Genomic DNA, 15514 nt, shown 5'->3' with positions numbered 1-15514 from the left:
GAATATGAGAAATTTGAGTCAAAGTAGATACCAAGATTACGAGCCGTAGATGAGATTGCAAGATTAGAAGGAGGAAAAGATATGAAAGAAGGTGAAAGATGGGGAGTGTTAGCAGGAAAAAACAGCACTTTAGTCTTCCCAGGATTAAGAGTAAGAAAGTGGGAAGACATCCAAGATTTAATAGTGAATAAGCAAGATGAAAGAGTGTGATGAATTTCAGGAGAGAAGGAAGAAAAGGATAGAAAGTGTTGAGTGTCTTCGGTGTAGAAATGATGAGACAAGCCAAATGAGGAAATAATAGCTCCAAGATGGGATGTGCACAAAGAAAAAAGAAAGTGACCTAAGACTGACCCTTGAGGTACCCCATGGGCAAGCGAGAGGGACGTAGAGGACTTGCCCGCCCAGGAGACAAAAAACATTTGATTAGACACCTTTTAGTTAAACCAAGACAGAACCGGACCTGTAAAACCAAACGATGAAAGTGACGTCAGTCAAAGGCAGCCGATAGATCTAGAAGAATAAGAAGATGAGTGCTTAGAGTAGCGGGCTGAAAGAAGAGAATTTAGTACAGAGACAAGAGCACTTTCTGTAGAAAGTAAGGGATGAAAGCCTGATTGAAATTGGGGAGGAAAAGAGGACTCAGAAACAAATGGGGAAATCTGGGAGTTAACAAGGCGTTCTAATAGTTTAGAAAGATACGATAGGAGCGAAATAGCGTGAAAGTTAGAAACAATTGAAGGATCAGCAGTGGGTTTCTTTAGGCTAGGGATAATAGAATTGTGTTTAAACGATGTAGGAAAAATAGAGATAGAAATACAGATGTTAAAAAAGGAAATAAGGCAGGGTACAAGAAGAGGATAGACCTTAGGGATTTATGCAGAAGGAATCAGGTCAGTAGAAGAAGCAGTGGGGTGGGTGTTTGCTAGTAAGAGAAGAACATCAGTATTAGAAACTGGAGAAAAATGAACAAGGAAAGCATGAGGAATGGACATGGGAGGAGGTAACACGTCGGGTGGAAAAGAGGCCTCAATGTCACGATGAAGAGAGAGGACTTTAGAAGAGAATTAATTAGCAAAATCAGAAGCAGACAGAGTGTAATGACAGAATGATCTTGAAAAAGGTTGTGCAAGGGATTGGAAGAGCTGCTTAAGGTGGGGAGATTGAGTATGCAAGAGATCAGAATAATAAAGACGCTTTGCAGAAAAAAAAAACATTTATCATAAAAGGCATGATAAAAAAAGTAGGATGAAGGATCAGGCATTGACTTAGACTTAAGCCAGCGCCTTTCTATACGGAGAAGACAATGATGCATAGAACGAAGATGAGGAGATAGCCAGGTTTGGGATGGTTTCTGGATGGGTGAGAGGAGGAAAGAGGATACAGTTGGTCTAGAGAGAAAGAAAGAGACGAGGAAATGACAGAGGCAGCCTCATCAGCAATGAGAACAGGGAAGAACAAAGGAGAAGAGAGAGAAGAGAGAGCAGAGATGCAAGTGGTGTTAAAAAGCATGGGGTAAAGTTACGTAGATCACAGTGAAAAGATGTGGATGGGATGAGAGAACCAGGGAACTTGGAGAGCTTGGGGAAATTAGTGATACTGAAAGCAGATAGGGATCTGAGAGATAGACAGCTAGGGCTAAGACAGGAGATGCAGTGGAACTTGAGATGAAAATTAGATCAATAGAAGAGCCAGTGAGATGTGAGATGAAGTGGTTGCAAGAGGGAGAAGAAAGTGGGAGTTGAGAACTGAGAGAAAAGGAATGGTAGGGTAGCTTGAGGATAGATGGTGCTTAAAGTCACCTAACAGTACGACGGGAGTAGGAGTAGGCAAAATGTGAGACAAAAGGAGATCAATGTCTTCTTAAAAGGAGCCGACAGACCCAGGGGGACGATACACAATGATAAATGAGGCAGGAAAAGGCTTAGAGAAGATTTTATAGATACATTCAAATGAGGAATAGGACGGAAGAGCAATGGAAGAAGAGATAGCAGAAAGGAAAGAACGATAATGTATGCCAGTGCCCACTCCATGTCTAGTGGCACAGGGGACATGATCCAACTAGGTCAAAGATGTGGTTAGGGAGGCAGCAACAGTAGTATTGTGAGGCAGAATTCATGTTTAGTCTTAGAAATAGGTCCAAAACTGCAGCAGATTTGTTACACAGTGACCTAGCATTCCAGAATCCTAGGTCAATAGTGGCAGTGTTTGTAGAAATTGGGGGATAAATGAGATTGTTTTTGATAGAAGTGCATGTTGGTCTTGCAGCAAAGTGAAGGTTTTCTGGAGGCATTAAGCAAAGTAGAATCACAGTCGCAAATAGTGGTGCCAGCAACTTGATGGAAAAAGACATGAAACCAGGGAATGCATTGCCTGGGTGTGCTGGGGAAGTGGCCTGGGGTCTGAGTTCATAGTAGCAGGATGTAACACGTCCTCACCATGGACAGCCGGAGACAGCGAATGCAGACTTAACCTGACTTTGCCTGGGAATGTTATCAGCAGGCAGAGCGGGTCGAGGTCGAGGCTGGGGGAGTGTCAATAGTTGCACTGGAGGAGCGGGCGTAGGAAGCAGGGTATTGGGCGGTATTGCAATACAGCAGCTGATGGAGAAAGTGCGATCACGTCCGCACAACAAGGCAGAGGGCAACAGGTATTTTCTTGTGTTTCCAATTTAGTAGAGCATGGTTGTGCATATAAGTTGTAAGGTAAGTTTTATTCTGCTTTCCTTGTTTTCAATCAATCAATATTTACTGAATTTTGGGGTGGAACCCTTGCAAGAAACCCTTAAAAACGGCACAATTAACAGTACAGCATAAAGACACTGGTGGTGAATAACATCCTATGTTAAAATCCATCAAATGTAAGTAACAGTGCCAAGTCATACAATACTAATTACATCCATACAATAATAAGTTATGAAGTATGAATACCGATGTAAAAGAGAATACTAGTGTAAAACAGACATAGAAACAGATATTTAGATGGTGATATCAAGCACAATTAATATGATATATCCTTGTTCGTTATTGCATTAAGGATAAGCACTGGTATACCTATACCCTTGCCATTGTCGTCACTATATGCATTTAAAGCAGTTACTCCTCGTCTGCTTCTAAGGTCAGAATGTTCAAAATACATTCAATACCAATTGTTATTGACTGTATTATGAGCATTTTGACTGGCTGAAATGGGGTCAATAATGACCTCCATGTGATATTATTATGCATGACTCTAATGTTGGTATAGTTTGCATTGCTGGAGTGAATTGAGAGCTACTGTCAAACTGAACTGTTTTGTTTTGTTTTCGTTGCTCTATATACATACTGTCAACGTGAAGAATCTCTTTTTCCTCAAAAGCATGATTTTTAATCAATGTTTTAACTTCAGAATCCACATAAACAATATTGCATTTACGTTGGAAACTATAACACAAGTAATTCCTAACATGACAGGCAATTAGTAGTATTGCTTTCTTGGAAACCAGCTCATCGTCTACTAAATTAAACATTCTATTCAAACTAAGCAATTGTACTCGTCTTGGTCATCTGGGACCCATTATGTGAATTATATGGTAAAATTATAGAAAGAGTCATGTAGGTGCTTCTTTATTATCCAATGTGCAGCCATGTTTTCATTTGCTTTGGGCGCCAATGCAAACTCTGGAAACAATGATCACTGAATGGCAGTTCCCACTGTGGAATTTGTGCTTGGGAAAGGGACATTTTTAAAGTGGAAATAAAATTGAATCACTCAATTTTCTCCTACCCACAGACCCTGTTGAAACTCCTGCATTTCCCTCCGACGGTTTCTAGGCACAGGTTGTACCCACCAGGGATGCATACCGTTTGCAAAAGACAGGCCATGTCCATGATATCTGGCTCAGCAGTATGCCGCCAGACCACTATCTGTAAAGTCATTGGGGATCCTATGCACCATTCCCTAATAGAGGAGCTACATAATCAAGCACTTTACGGCTTCATAATGAGACTGACCGTGGCCATCTATGCATTGATGAACAGACACCCCGTTCTGCCAGAGTAAAAGCACAGCAGCCACCTTTTATACTCCACAACCTTTTGTGTGCAAGGAGCAAAATTTGCATATCAAATTAAATGGAGTGCAACATCAGTTCTTTGACGGAACATATCAGCATTCAGTTGGTGAAAAAATGATGGTACCACAAATTATAAATTGAATACTGTTGCTAAGAGAACATTTTAATAAGCTGTACTTAAGTTATCTAGACCATGTGCAATTCTTCAGATTCTCAAACAAAATATTTTAAAGAAATATTATTCACATTTTGGACAGCAATATTGGTCACAAATAGATTACTGAAAGTCAGGTGTACTTTGGGATTCTGCCTGAGGATATTCCAGGATCTTTAGTGGCAAATGGTGCATTCCTAGAATACAAGACCAGTAATACTGTTCCTATTTTGGGCTGTCTTTTCTTGAGGAATGCTATGAAAGTTTGCATTTCTGATTGCACAGAGAGTGATCGCTATCCTCTTGAGTTATAGGCAGGGATAGGCACCATGAAGAAGTTGTCTGACAGCCCAAGGGGCTGGTTGGCGATGCCTAAACCTGACAAGAAGGCATTGAAAAGAATTACTAATTCACAAGATATTAAAAAATATTCTCTTAAAACTGTTAAACAGTTGAGAGGCCACAAAGGAAAATGTCAGTTTGAGTCTTTGTTTGAAACTATCCAGGATAGAGCTATTGGCAAACAGTGGCGACCAGTTCAGGCAGTCCATGTCATAGAAAGGGATGCCCCATGGTTTGATGCAGAATGTAGAATCTCAAAAAGAAAATAGAACTATGAATGCCTGGCCAGAATTATATTTCCAAAAGGGCATATAAAAAATGCTAAAAAAGAATGTATTGAAAAACAATGGGAGTTTTTAGAGATGGCCATGTTTTTGAAAGACACCAAATTGTTTTATCTTTAATGCAATTGTCAAGACAGGCATTATGCCACCTCCTTGGACGAGTAGTCCTTGGACCATCAGCCTCCCCATGGCCAGTAAGAAATTTTCGAAATATTTGTTGCTTAGACTGGAGGAGTATGCTCAAAGTAACAATATATTGATGTCCTCTCAAGCAGGGGGGCTTAGTACAATGGACCACTGCTTCACTATGAGCAACATCATAGCGAAATATAGTAAGGTTAAGGGAGGACGATTATTTGTGGCTTTTTTCAAATTTGGAGAAAGCATTTGATCTGATTGATAGAAACATCTTGTGGCATAAGTTACATTTTATTTGGGGTTCTAAGGGTTTAATACATCTCATCCACCTGTGATAGGCAGACACCTCAGGGTTTGTCCGATACACAGGATTGGGGAATTATACATTTTCTTTACCCACCAATAAAGGTGAAAATCAGGGATGTCCTTTGGTCCCAATTTATTCCTTCCAGGCTTTGATCCTAGTACTTATTTTAGGAAAGTTAATCCAACCTCCCTGAAGAGTACATTGTATAGCATCCTTCTTTATGCTGATGACACCTCTATTTTGGACATTACCCCGGCAGGTATCCAACAGGGCCTGTTATACACAAATGACTATTTCGGGGACTATAGTTTAAAATTAAATATGATCAAAACAAAAATTATGCTGTTCAGGAAAAGGGTGAAACTTTGTAGCTTATTTAAATGAATGTAGAGATGAGTAGGTAAACTCATTTTTATTTGAGCCTACTCTACTCAAAGAGTGGTGCTTGGGTCACTCATTTTAAGAAGACAGCTGAAAGGGCGTCATTATGGATAAAGGGTTTTTTAAGATTTAGTTTCAAGTTTGGGGCATTCAAATTTGACAAGTGCCTGCAGGAATATAAGATCTGTTCCATCATTTTTTGTGGCAGCAAAATCTGGGATGGTTCGAAATGTCATGTCATAGAGGGGTTGCAAAATAAATTCCTGTGCCAAATAGCAGGTCTCCCTCCAGGTAAACCTGGTAGCGCCTTATGAGCTAAATTGGTGGTGTTCAGTTTGAAGATGTCGGCCCAGTTAAGATTTTTTACCTTATTTTTTTAAAGCACATCTGGGATTTTCTGGTAATCATAAAGTGAATGTCAGTCTAAGTGTGATTGCAGCCTCCCAATGTATAGAAAAATACTTGTGGTACGGGTAGTTCAATGGCACTGTCCATTTGGATAGTGAGGTGGGATATAACAACATTTGCCATATGAAGCCAACTCAAAATAGCTCTTAAAGCAAGAGATTGTCATAAGCTGCCCACTTTCACCTCATATGCAGACTTACGTACACATATACAACAGCATGGAGAAATCTGTGAATTAAGATCCCCAGAATGCAGGCGGCTGATGCTAATGATATGTTTAAATGTACCCACCACTCAATAAATGAAGATGATGTGGAAGAGGAATCACAAAGTGTGCAAGCAAAATGGGATGAACATTTGGCGCATTTTCCATTAATTTATTATTGTTTCTCTGTTTTTCGTAAGCGTGGACATGCATAGAAGCTATGCTTTATATAATTAATTGTGATAAGGCTTTTTAATATACCTTCTATGAATATGTTAAAGCTGCTTTTTTATATTGGGCTTGTACTAATCGATGTTAATTTTATGAAATATGATACATTTTTTTAATTTGCCAACTGTTAATGGAGAAATATGATTGAATAACCATTGATTGAGTAATACTCATTACGTGGTAGATTTTTACAGACCACTTCACTGGGACTTTGGAGGTTACCTCCTAAAATGTATTTTGGCATGTAATGGCATACAGTGCAGCAAATAGCACCAGGGGCCTGTAACATTGGTGCAAAACATTTTTCTAAAGGATTCGGGGCCTCTTTTCTCTGCTCAAAATGGTTTTCCTCAAGCTTTTGTGGCAAACATTTATCAAAACTTTAAGCATTTGAAGAACACTTCATAGCGGGGTGTGGTGGTGTTAACTAGGTATTTGGATTCATTAATTGGCTTGTTAATCTAAACTTATTATCAGTAACTTAAATGGATTTCAATAGGGGACAAATTAATTGAGAAAAATGTGGCATGTATTTGCCTTATCTGCCCATTATCCATGTGGCAGGTGGACAGAGTATCAATTGATTTTTCCACAAGGACACTATGCAAAAATAAATAGAGGTGAGACTAAAAGTAATATTTCTGATAAATATACTGCATGTTGGCATCAAACAAAAACCTCACTTGTACAAAAAGCAGTGCATGCAAATTATCTAATAAAGAAAAATTGGGTATGCATGCCACCCATTTGTCCATTATGTGCCTACTAGCTGTAAAAAGGAACAAAATATGACAATTTTCTCCAAGACACAAAGGGCACGTTGTTCAATTATTTTGCTCATCAATACATTTGTCAGCTGGGCAAAGTATGTGAAGATGACTATGTTTTAACAATAATAAGTAAGAACATTTTCTGAAAAATTATTTGCATGGTAGCAACAAACTCAAATCTTGCATTTACAGAAATAGGCCAACTAAAACTACAGCAAGCTCATTGGCCAACATTCTTGCACAATTCACAACTCTGTCCTGGCTATATTGCTACCGAGGTCTCAATCCCTTTAGCACCTCCTTCTAGGCCTCCCTACCATGGCCTAGAGCAACTGGCGAGCAACATTGTAGGGCGCCACGAGCAACATGTTGCCTCTGAGCTACACTTTGTGAACCACTGCTCTAGAGTTTGCGGCCGCAGTCATATTTTGAATTCTCGAGAAACATTAGAAGGTCGGCTAGATTCAGCCAATTACACCAACACTGAACTTGTTGATCCTTATGTCTGCTTTTATGTATAAATAATGTGCAACGTAAACGTAAAATATTCATAAGGGGAGAAACAATACATAAAGTAAAGGGGCGTTCAATCCATCTTATATAGCATCAAATTGCAATAGGAGTCAACTACACTTTCAGTTGTTATTCACATAGAAGCAATTCTGAAGGTCAAAAGACATCTTATGATAACAATGAGTGTACATTTGAATGAACACATATTTTAAATAACTAACAAGGCAGTCTCTCACCTGATGAAACCAGTCTTTGGCCTGTGAGTCAGGTGCCACCTGTAGGCAGTGTAATCCTTCCAGCCAACATTTTTTGGGTCATGCCATAAGGTACGTACCTGCAAATAAAATTATGTGAATGTAATTTCTTTTCAAAATTGTGAAAAGGAATACAGTTATATTAAACAGAACCTTTTTGGAGTTCTAAACAGGTTAATAGGGAAACACATGTTATAGAATAACAGCAAATGACCTATCATTGTCAATGTTATTCAAAGCAAAGCTGTCCATTGGGTTATTAGTGGCAACATAGATGTTACTAAATGGTGTCCAACAGTTGTGATGTGTTCATTCCTGCTTGGGATTATTTAAATAATTCTAATCAAAGAACCAAATTGAATATCTCCCTTTTCATCTTTGACCTGGTTGCTTATTGGAACAGATAAAACGTATGTTTATTCAACTCTACCATCATTGAAACAAGATTTCCTTTTGCATATGTTGCTATAGTGCCCCTAGCAGTGGTGAAAATAGTTTAATGTAGCTGCTTACTGTGGTATCACTTACAGAACCACTAATACTGGTAGCATGGTGCCATTTGCCGGACCTACCACAACATTGTGTTTTGTAACACACCAGTAAGAGTACTGCACAGGGCATGTCTAATACGAAGGAGCACATTATTTATGTCCTGGTGCACACTGTATATTCCAGAACGTCCTATGGACTTACAGAGGGTATGCTCTAAGACCGAATGCAAGACAAACTCATGGAAGATCTTTAGTGTGGGTCAGCTTGCACGCCGTAGTATGGAGGCTTAGTAGGAAAAGCATAGAAGGCATTTTGGCAAACGTTACTTTGGTGACTTCGAGTCACTACATCATTTTCCTTTCTTCTATTTGAGTTTCACCCACTTATGAGGAATTACTTTGTGCTGCTCATCCATATAAAAGATAGTCTTTAGTCTTTGTGCAGTAGACCCTCTGCTTATTGGAGTAGACCTGGAATACTGAAGTGGATCAGCCTAGGATGAACTATATGTGAACGGGATATTTAGCTCAAAAGAGGAAATACAAAATGTCTTCAAATTCATTTTAGCTGTGAGATTATATTGTTTTTATGGATTTCTAATTTCATTATGTTACTGTGTTGACATTTGTTTATCCTGACTTGAAAATAAATTGGATTTAAATGTTGCTCTAATGCAATAAAATAGAAATACAGATTATAACTTTGTTGGATGCAACCTTCAAAAGCCCCACCTTTTGGGAGATCAGTTACAAGGCACTATCGCAGTCTACTAATCTTCCTTTGCCTGCTGGTGAGCTTGGAAAAGCAGGAAGGGTTTGGAGAAGGGAGAATGCCTGAAACGAAATATGATACAGCTTGCACTTAGGCTCAAAATTGAATGTAGATCCAGATAAATTAAGAGGACAAGGGTCTGGACCACTCTGGAGGTGCCCAGATGCCATCACCATGGAGGTTTCAAAACAGCAGTAGACATTTTCTGGCACTCCCAGGCCTACTGCACCCAATTACAGAGGGTAACACTCCTTTGAAGTGATTAACAAAAAATATGTTAATTTATAAGACTCTCCCTGTTCCCACTAGTACATCAAACCAGACACATAAAGCATGGCTCAAGGATTATGTGTGCTTTACAAAAAAGTCTATAAGAAGGCTACCCTAGTAACAAGTCACTAAGCCACAGATGATTATGGCTAAAATCCACCATGATGACCTATTGTACTACTGACTAATTTGGCTCACCCTAACACACTGATGACAACTCGATTGCTTACTCCTCCTCTGATTTACTTCTACAATCTGCCTCTGTCTGAATACTGTTTCTAAATAATAGAACTTCCTCTACACGTTTGCTTCACCAGAATGAGTCCCTTTTTTGGCATCAACTCACCTCTCAAATGTGGCTTCTAAATTTGCTTTCACATTAGCATCCTACTCTCAAGCCTCCCCTCCTTTGGATCTTGGCAACCTCATACCTGTCACACCTGAGGATGCACCCAAATCACTCAGCACCTGCATTTCAAAAGAAATGGAATCTCACCCAAAGACCAACTCGCTATACATATCACATGCTATTTCACACATTAACCACATCCACACACCAGCAAAAAAGATTTACTCTGCATCCTATATCACTTGTCTCTGAAAATTGATGGCACCATTTAACTCTTCTATGTGCATTCAGCACAATCTGTTCCCAATCACTCCCCACCATCAATATATTTAACTATTCACCTTAGGCCTCTACAAATACATACTGCACAATGCCTGCACAGCACCCACTCACACCTTTGAAATTAATACATTCCAGATTAACAAGATTGTGGACATCCTATTACTGAATACAACTTATTCCAACTATGATATGATATGATGTCATGTATAATGCGCCTGTACACAAGTTACAATCCAGTGGTCTCCAGGCTAGTTGCGCCAGAATTCATTTACCTTAAAAAAAATATGCTATCTGACATTGTCATCATCTCATTCAAACACAAAAATGCACTCCCCGCCACTGCAATGAATCTTTCACTCCCTTCTCTCTCTCTAAAAGCACACTGATATAGTTATGTACCTTCAGGTCCCTCACCGTTGATAATGTTATTATTATTTTCTGCCTCCAGGATCCTGGTCCACCTCCAAAGAGTCCTTAACTTCTGCAGTCACACAACTCCTTGTTCCTGATTCAGATGTGATCATCGTAAGTGACTTTAACATATGGATCAGTTAAGCCGACCCATAGATCACCAATATCTTCATTTACACCACAAAAGCAATGGTGGTCCAAAGTTAACTTCCACCCTGTCACACAAACGGTCACAAGTTCACAAACAAGCAGCCACACTCCTGCCCCATTTTGCAAAGTCATGGGTAATACTTGTAGTGGATGATGAAAGGATTTTGAATCATTTCATTGATTTTAAAGTAATTATAAAGTAAAAAATGTGTTTCCACACTTTACTTCATAGCTTGATTACTAACGCTTCTGATTCCATCATATTATTGCAGTACTTTCTCAATAACCTACATGTCACAGCATTTTGGGTGATAAACTGTTTCCTGTGGTGTGTAGAATAATGAGAACAAAAAACTTGCTAGGTGTCTCCAAAGCCTTGTTACAGATTCTCAGCGGGATGGCCAAAATGCCACACCTATGACCTACAACTCACCACTCTTCACCACTTTGTCAACAGTGTGCAACTGATCAACATCATTTAAGCAGACCAGTGTAGCATCCCTTTATGCAGGTCTTGAAAAATATCAACACTCAATTGGCCTCATTCCAGGTTTGCCGGTATGCTGGCGGAAAATCTGCCAGGATACCAGCAAATGCACATACCGTTTCCACTACCTGATGTCCTGGTAATACCAGAATATTACAGGTTATCAGGTAATAATATCCCTATACATATGGTCGCATTATATAATATCACTGGGAAAAGGTTGTGGCAACATTATATAGGTGACCATATATATATGAACAGGGGGAGCTCCCCATTAAAAGAAAAAGGGTTTGAATGCTGCAGGGGTGTCCCCCGCATGTTCCATGTAACAAAGTCTCTGCAAAAAACAGCAAGTTTTCAGCCATTTTATTGCATGGTGATATTTTTGAGGGGACATTATTACATCGAACCATGGAACCTATTACAGGCGGAAGAACCACTGGTAAATTCCCATTCCATGGAGTAAGGGGATTTACTGGTATTTTTTCGGCACTGGCAATACCAGTGCTGAATATATCGGCTGTTTTATGCCGGTGGGGGCCTGGGTTACTTACAGCTCTTGGCTGGAGGTAAGTCAGGTTACCCCACAGGCATACTTACTCTGCCATTCAGTAAAGTTCCAGCATACATAAATACCAGCATTTTTTTACCAGACCGGCAGGGTCACAATGAGGCTCAATGTCTGGTACTATGTTAATGCAACTGTGACCCAACCACCCACTTGGATGTCAGCCAACAATCACTGGTCTCACCATAAGTTTTATCGCCAGTTTTTTAAAAAGAAGCCCCTCAGAAACTTCTCCCTCAAAACCGTTTTAAAAAAAAAATATATGTTTATTTTAAATCAAGGCAGGGTGCCAACAGTACAGAGTAATCGAGACATGTAAAGCAGAACTATAAATCCCTTTCCAATCCCCTAACCGCCTCCCTCCATGGCCGTTAGTCTGGGGAAGCTTCCCGCTAGTTTGTGTTTACTGTGCCTGCTTCGGTTTTGTTTCCCTTTTCAGGGAGAGTCACAGTCTTTCAAGGCTCGCCGGATATTGGTGGGCTTCTAGGTCAATGCGGGAAATTGCTGGTCATATTCCAGCACCGGGACCAAAATATTCTAGAAGCGGTGGAGGGATCCGGCCTTTGCCGCTGTTACCTTCTCCGCGATCAATATGTCCCATATTTTCCCACACCATTGGATTATAGAGGGGTCGTCCGGGGCTTTCCAGAAGCGGGCGATCACTATTTTCCCAGCCAGAAGGCATTGAGTTAGCAGTTTAGCTTTGTTTCCGGAACACAGATAGATCCCGGCAATCGGGGCCCCTAGGAGGACGGGCTCAGGCTCCAGGGGGAGAGCCGTCTGAGTGATCTGTTCAATGGCCGCTAAACATAGTTTCCAGAACTGTTAGATCCTTCGGCATGCCCACCACATGTGGAAAAAGGAGCAAGGTCGGCCGCACCCTCTCCAGCAAGCATGGTTGAAGGAGTGGTTCATGTGATGGAGCGTGAAGGGGGAGTATTACCAACGCAGCAGAATTTTGTACACACATTCTCTGTTGGTGACGGAGGCAGATGACATATGTGTTTGAGTCCAAATGTCCACCCAGGCTTGGTCCTCAACCGGGTGTCCCAAGTCAGCCTCCCACTGGGCCATACAACGGGTTTTGAGGCCAGAAAGTCCCCCAGAAATCATCTATATAGGGTGGAAATCCTTCCCCCGGGCTGGGAGGTCCTTGAGGGTTAGTTCGAGGGAAGTGAGAGGGCGCGTGGCTGCTTGAAGATTTTGGGGATGGGAGCACCAATGGCATAGCTGAATCTATGTTAATCTGTCTCTTTCTTGGAGTTGAAACCTCTCCTTACATTGTTTAAAGGTACAGGGTAGTTCTCCCTCATATACCTGAGCCAAAGTTTCGAGGCCTCCCGCTATCCAGTTCTGGAAATTTCGGGGGTTCACCCCAGGCGAGAAGGTTGGGTTGTGAAATATTGGCGATAGGGGGCTCAGTCCCCTCGAGATTCCCTTATGTTTCAGCACCCAATCCCAGGAGGTCGGAGTGTGTTTAGTCACCAGCAGGAGTCCTTCCCATCGTTCTCTGAGAGAGGGTGGGATGTGCGGAAGAAATCGCAGGGGGAGTGGGAGCCGTGATTGTTCTAGTTCACCCATCTAGGGCGGTTGGTGGTTATTTGCCACACGCGAACGTGCGTTAGTTGCGCTGCCACCCTGTAGGATTGCAGGTTGAGGAGGCCCATTCTGCCCAGTCTTGCGTTGCCTAGCATTTTTTTTGGGGGATCCTGGCTTTTTTACCCCTACAGATGAACCGGAGCATCTTCCTCTGCAAGTCGCAAAGGGCGGGTGCTGGGATTGCCACCGGGAGGGATGAACAGGAGTAAAGAAATCTTGTGAGTAAGTTAATTTTGCAGGCCGTTATGCGTCCCATCAGTGACATTTTCTGGGTTGCCCAGCGTTTCAAATCGCCCTCCAATTCTTTGAAGAGTAAGGGGAAGTTGACCTGATAAATGTCCTTCTGGTTTGCGGGTAGCTGGACCACTAGTTAGGGAATGGCCTTCCTCTTCCATGCGATTGGACACATCAGGACCAGTCCTTCCCGTTCCTCCGGGAAGAGACCTACGCCCAGTGCCACCGATTTGCTGAAGTTGATGGAGAAGCCAGTGACCTCTCCATAGCTGGTTATTTCAGATAGGGCGTGCTGTAGTGAGGAGCGGTCCTCCGAGATTGTGAGCAACACGTCATCTGCGTATAGGGCGATTTTGTGCTGAGATGGACCGACTTGGGGGCCCTTGATATAGCTATTCTGACTGATCTTTTGGGTGAAAGATTCCATGATAAGTGCGAATAGCAGTGGGGATAGCAGGCACTCCTATCTGGTTACGCAGGTCAGGGAGATCGGGGCGGAGAGTGAGCCATTGATCCTAAGGAGTGTTTTTCCTCAAAACTGTTTTAACAAATGGTTCTCCACTGAGATATACCAATTCAAAATTATAACTCAGTTGAATTAAACTAAGACCAGTCCTACAACCCACAGTAAATTTGTGCTTTCCCTTTCCTTTGATGGAGACGACAAATGGTATGTCAGAAACGCCAATGAGGTGTGGGTAAACTATTTCGGCCATAGTGAAAAACCAGTGACTTTTTAAAAGAAAAAAAGGTTTTAAAGCTCCACAGGTTTTTAAAAATAATTGTAAGGAAGTGGCATAACCCTTCTGAAGCTACCTAGAATTTGTCAGGCTCCTAGAGTATAGTGAACTCGTTTTCTTTCATTTATAGAGTCCTCCCATCTGGCATGCAGTGGATTTAGGGAGTACATATCTTCTGCTACCAATGATGTAGATATACTGTAGCAGATGAAACACTCCATGAACTAAATTATTATAGAATGGCATTACATCCCATTTAATGCTTTGGTTCAATACTTACAGCAGACATTCTCAATTTGCTTTGTCTCCGAACACAGGGGTACTGTCTCCAGTTCCACGTGTGCCACCCACTTTGTACACTTGTCTTGCACTTTGAAATGGAGGATGTCCCAAGATATATGGAGACCCTCTAGCTGGAACATGGAGAGTGGTCCAGATCAGATCAGCAGTGCTATCGCCAACTAAACCATGAGGGCAGATCTTTTGAAGTGTGCACACTGAGAACTGAATTACTCTGAGGAGCTTACCATTTTGAAATATTAGGGACTGGGCTTAGCAGTTTTTACAGGTTAGGCACAGTGAGATTGAACGAGTTGCCTGTGATGAGACACATGTACTTACCTTGAGCCTAGAGCATGCTGGTATTGGCAGCTGTATTCACAGGAGGGAAAGCCCTAAACAGACCCAGGTCTAAGGGGTATAAATGTATGTATACAAATGGGGGAAGGGTGTCCTGGCTGTGGGAGTTAGAGCTAATTGTGACTTATTCAATGCAAATCAAATCTGTAGTGTATTAGCTACCCTTCAGTGGTATTATTTATGCATATCCTAGGGTAGGTGTACATAAAAAAGGAAAATAATAATACACATGCGCTAGCTTGTTTGTAAGAAGAGGTACAGCTTTAATTTAAGTTACTGTCCTCATCCACTTGACTATTTTATAAAGAGATAATGAGTTCAAAATGCAAAGGTGCAATCAACCCACACAAATAACACACCAACATAAAACATGTGTGGTGAGCATAAACCAAAACCAAAACAAATTGATTCATGAATATGCATGGTAACAGTAATAGAGAGAGACACATATACAATTCTAATACATTCTGTTCTCCTCCTTATT

At 41.1% G+C, this 15514-nt stretch overlaps 1 protein-coding gene across 2 annotated transcripts in view; it reads right to left on the bottom strand.

The window, feature by feature from the left end:
* Window positions 1-15514, bottom strand: part of THBS2 (thrombospondin 2) — a 389899-nt gene that overhangs the window by 31621 nt on the left and 342764 nt on the right. For both annotated transcript variants that reach the window (XM_069606958.1, XM_069606957.1), the window contains exon 20: window positions 8021-8118. In XM_069606958.1, coding sequence (XP_069463059.1) covers window positions 8021-8118 — 98 coding nt within the window. The remainder of the gene's footprint in view (window positions 1-8020; window positions 8119-15514) is intronic.

The sequence above is a fragment of the Ambystoma mexicanum genome, chromosome 4p (assembly GCF_040938575.1).
Source record: "Ambystoma mexicanum isolate Mex_15411 chromosome 4p, UKY_AmexF1_1, whole genome shotgun sequence".
Taxonomy (NCBI): Eukaryota; Metazoa; Chordata; class Amphibia; order Caudata; family Ambystomatidae; genus Ambystoma; species Ambystoma mexicanum.
The sequence above is the reverse complement of the archived record's forward strand: the minus strand, read 5'-3'. Positions and strand labels throughout refer to the sequence as shown.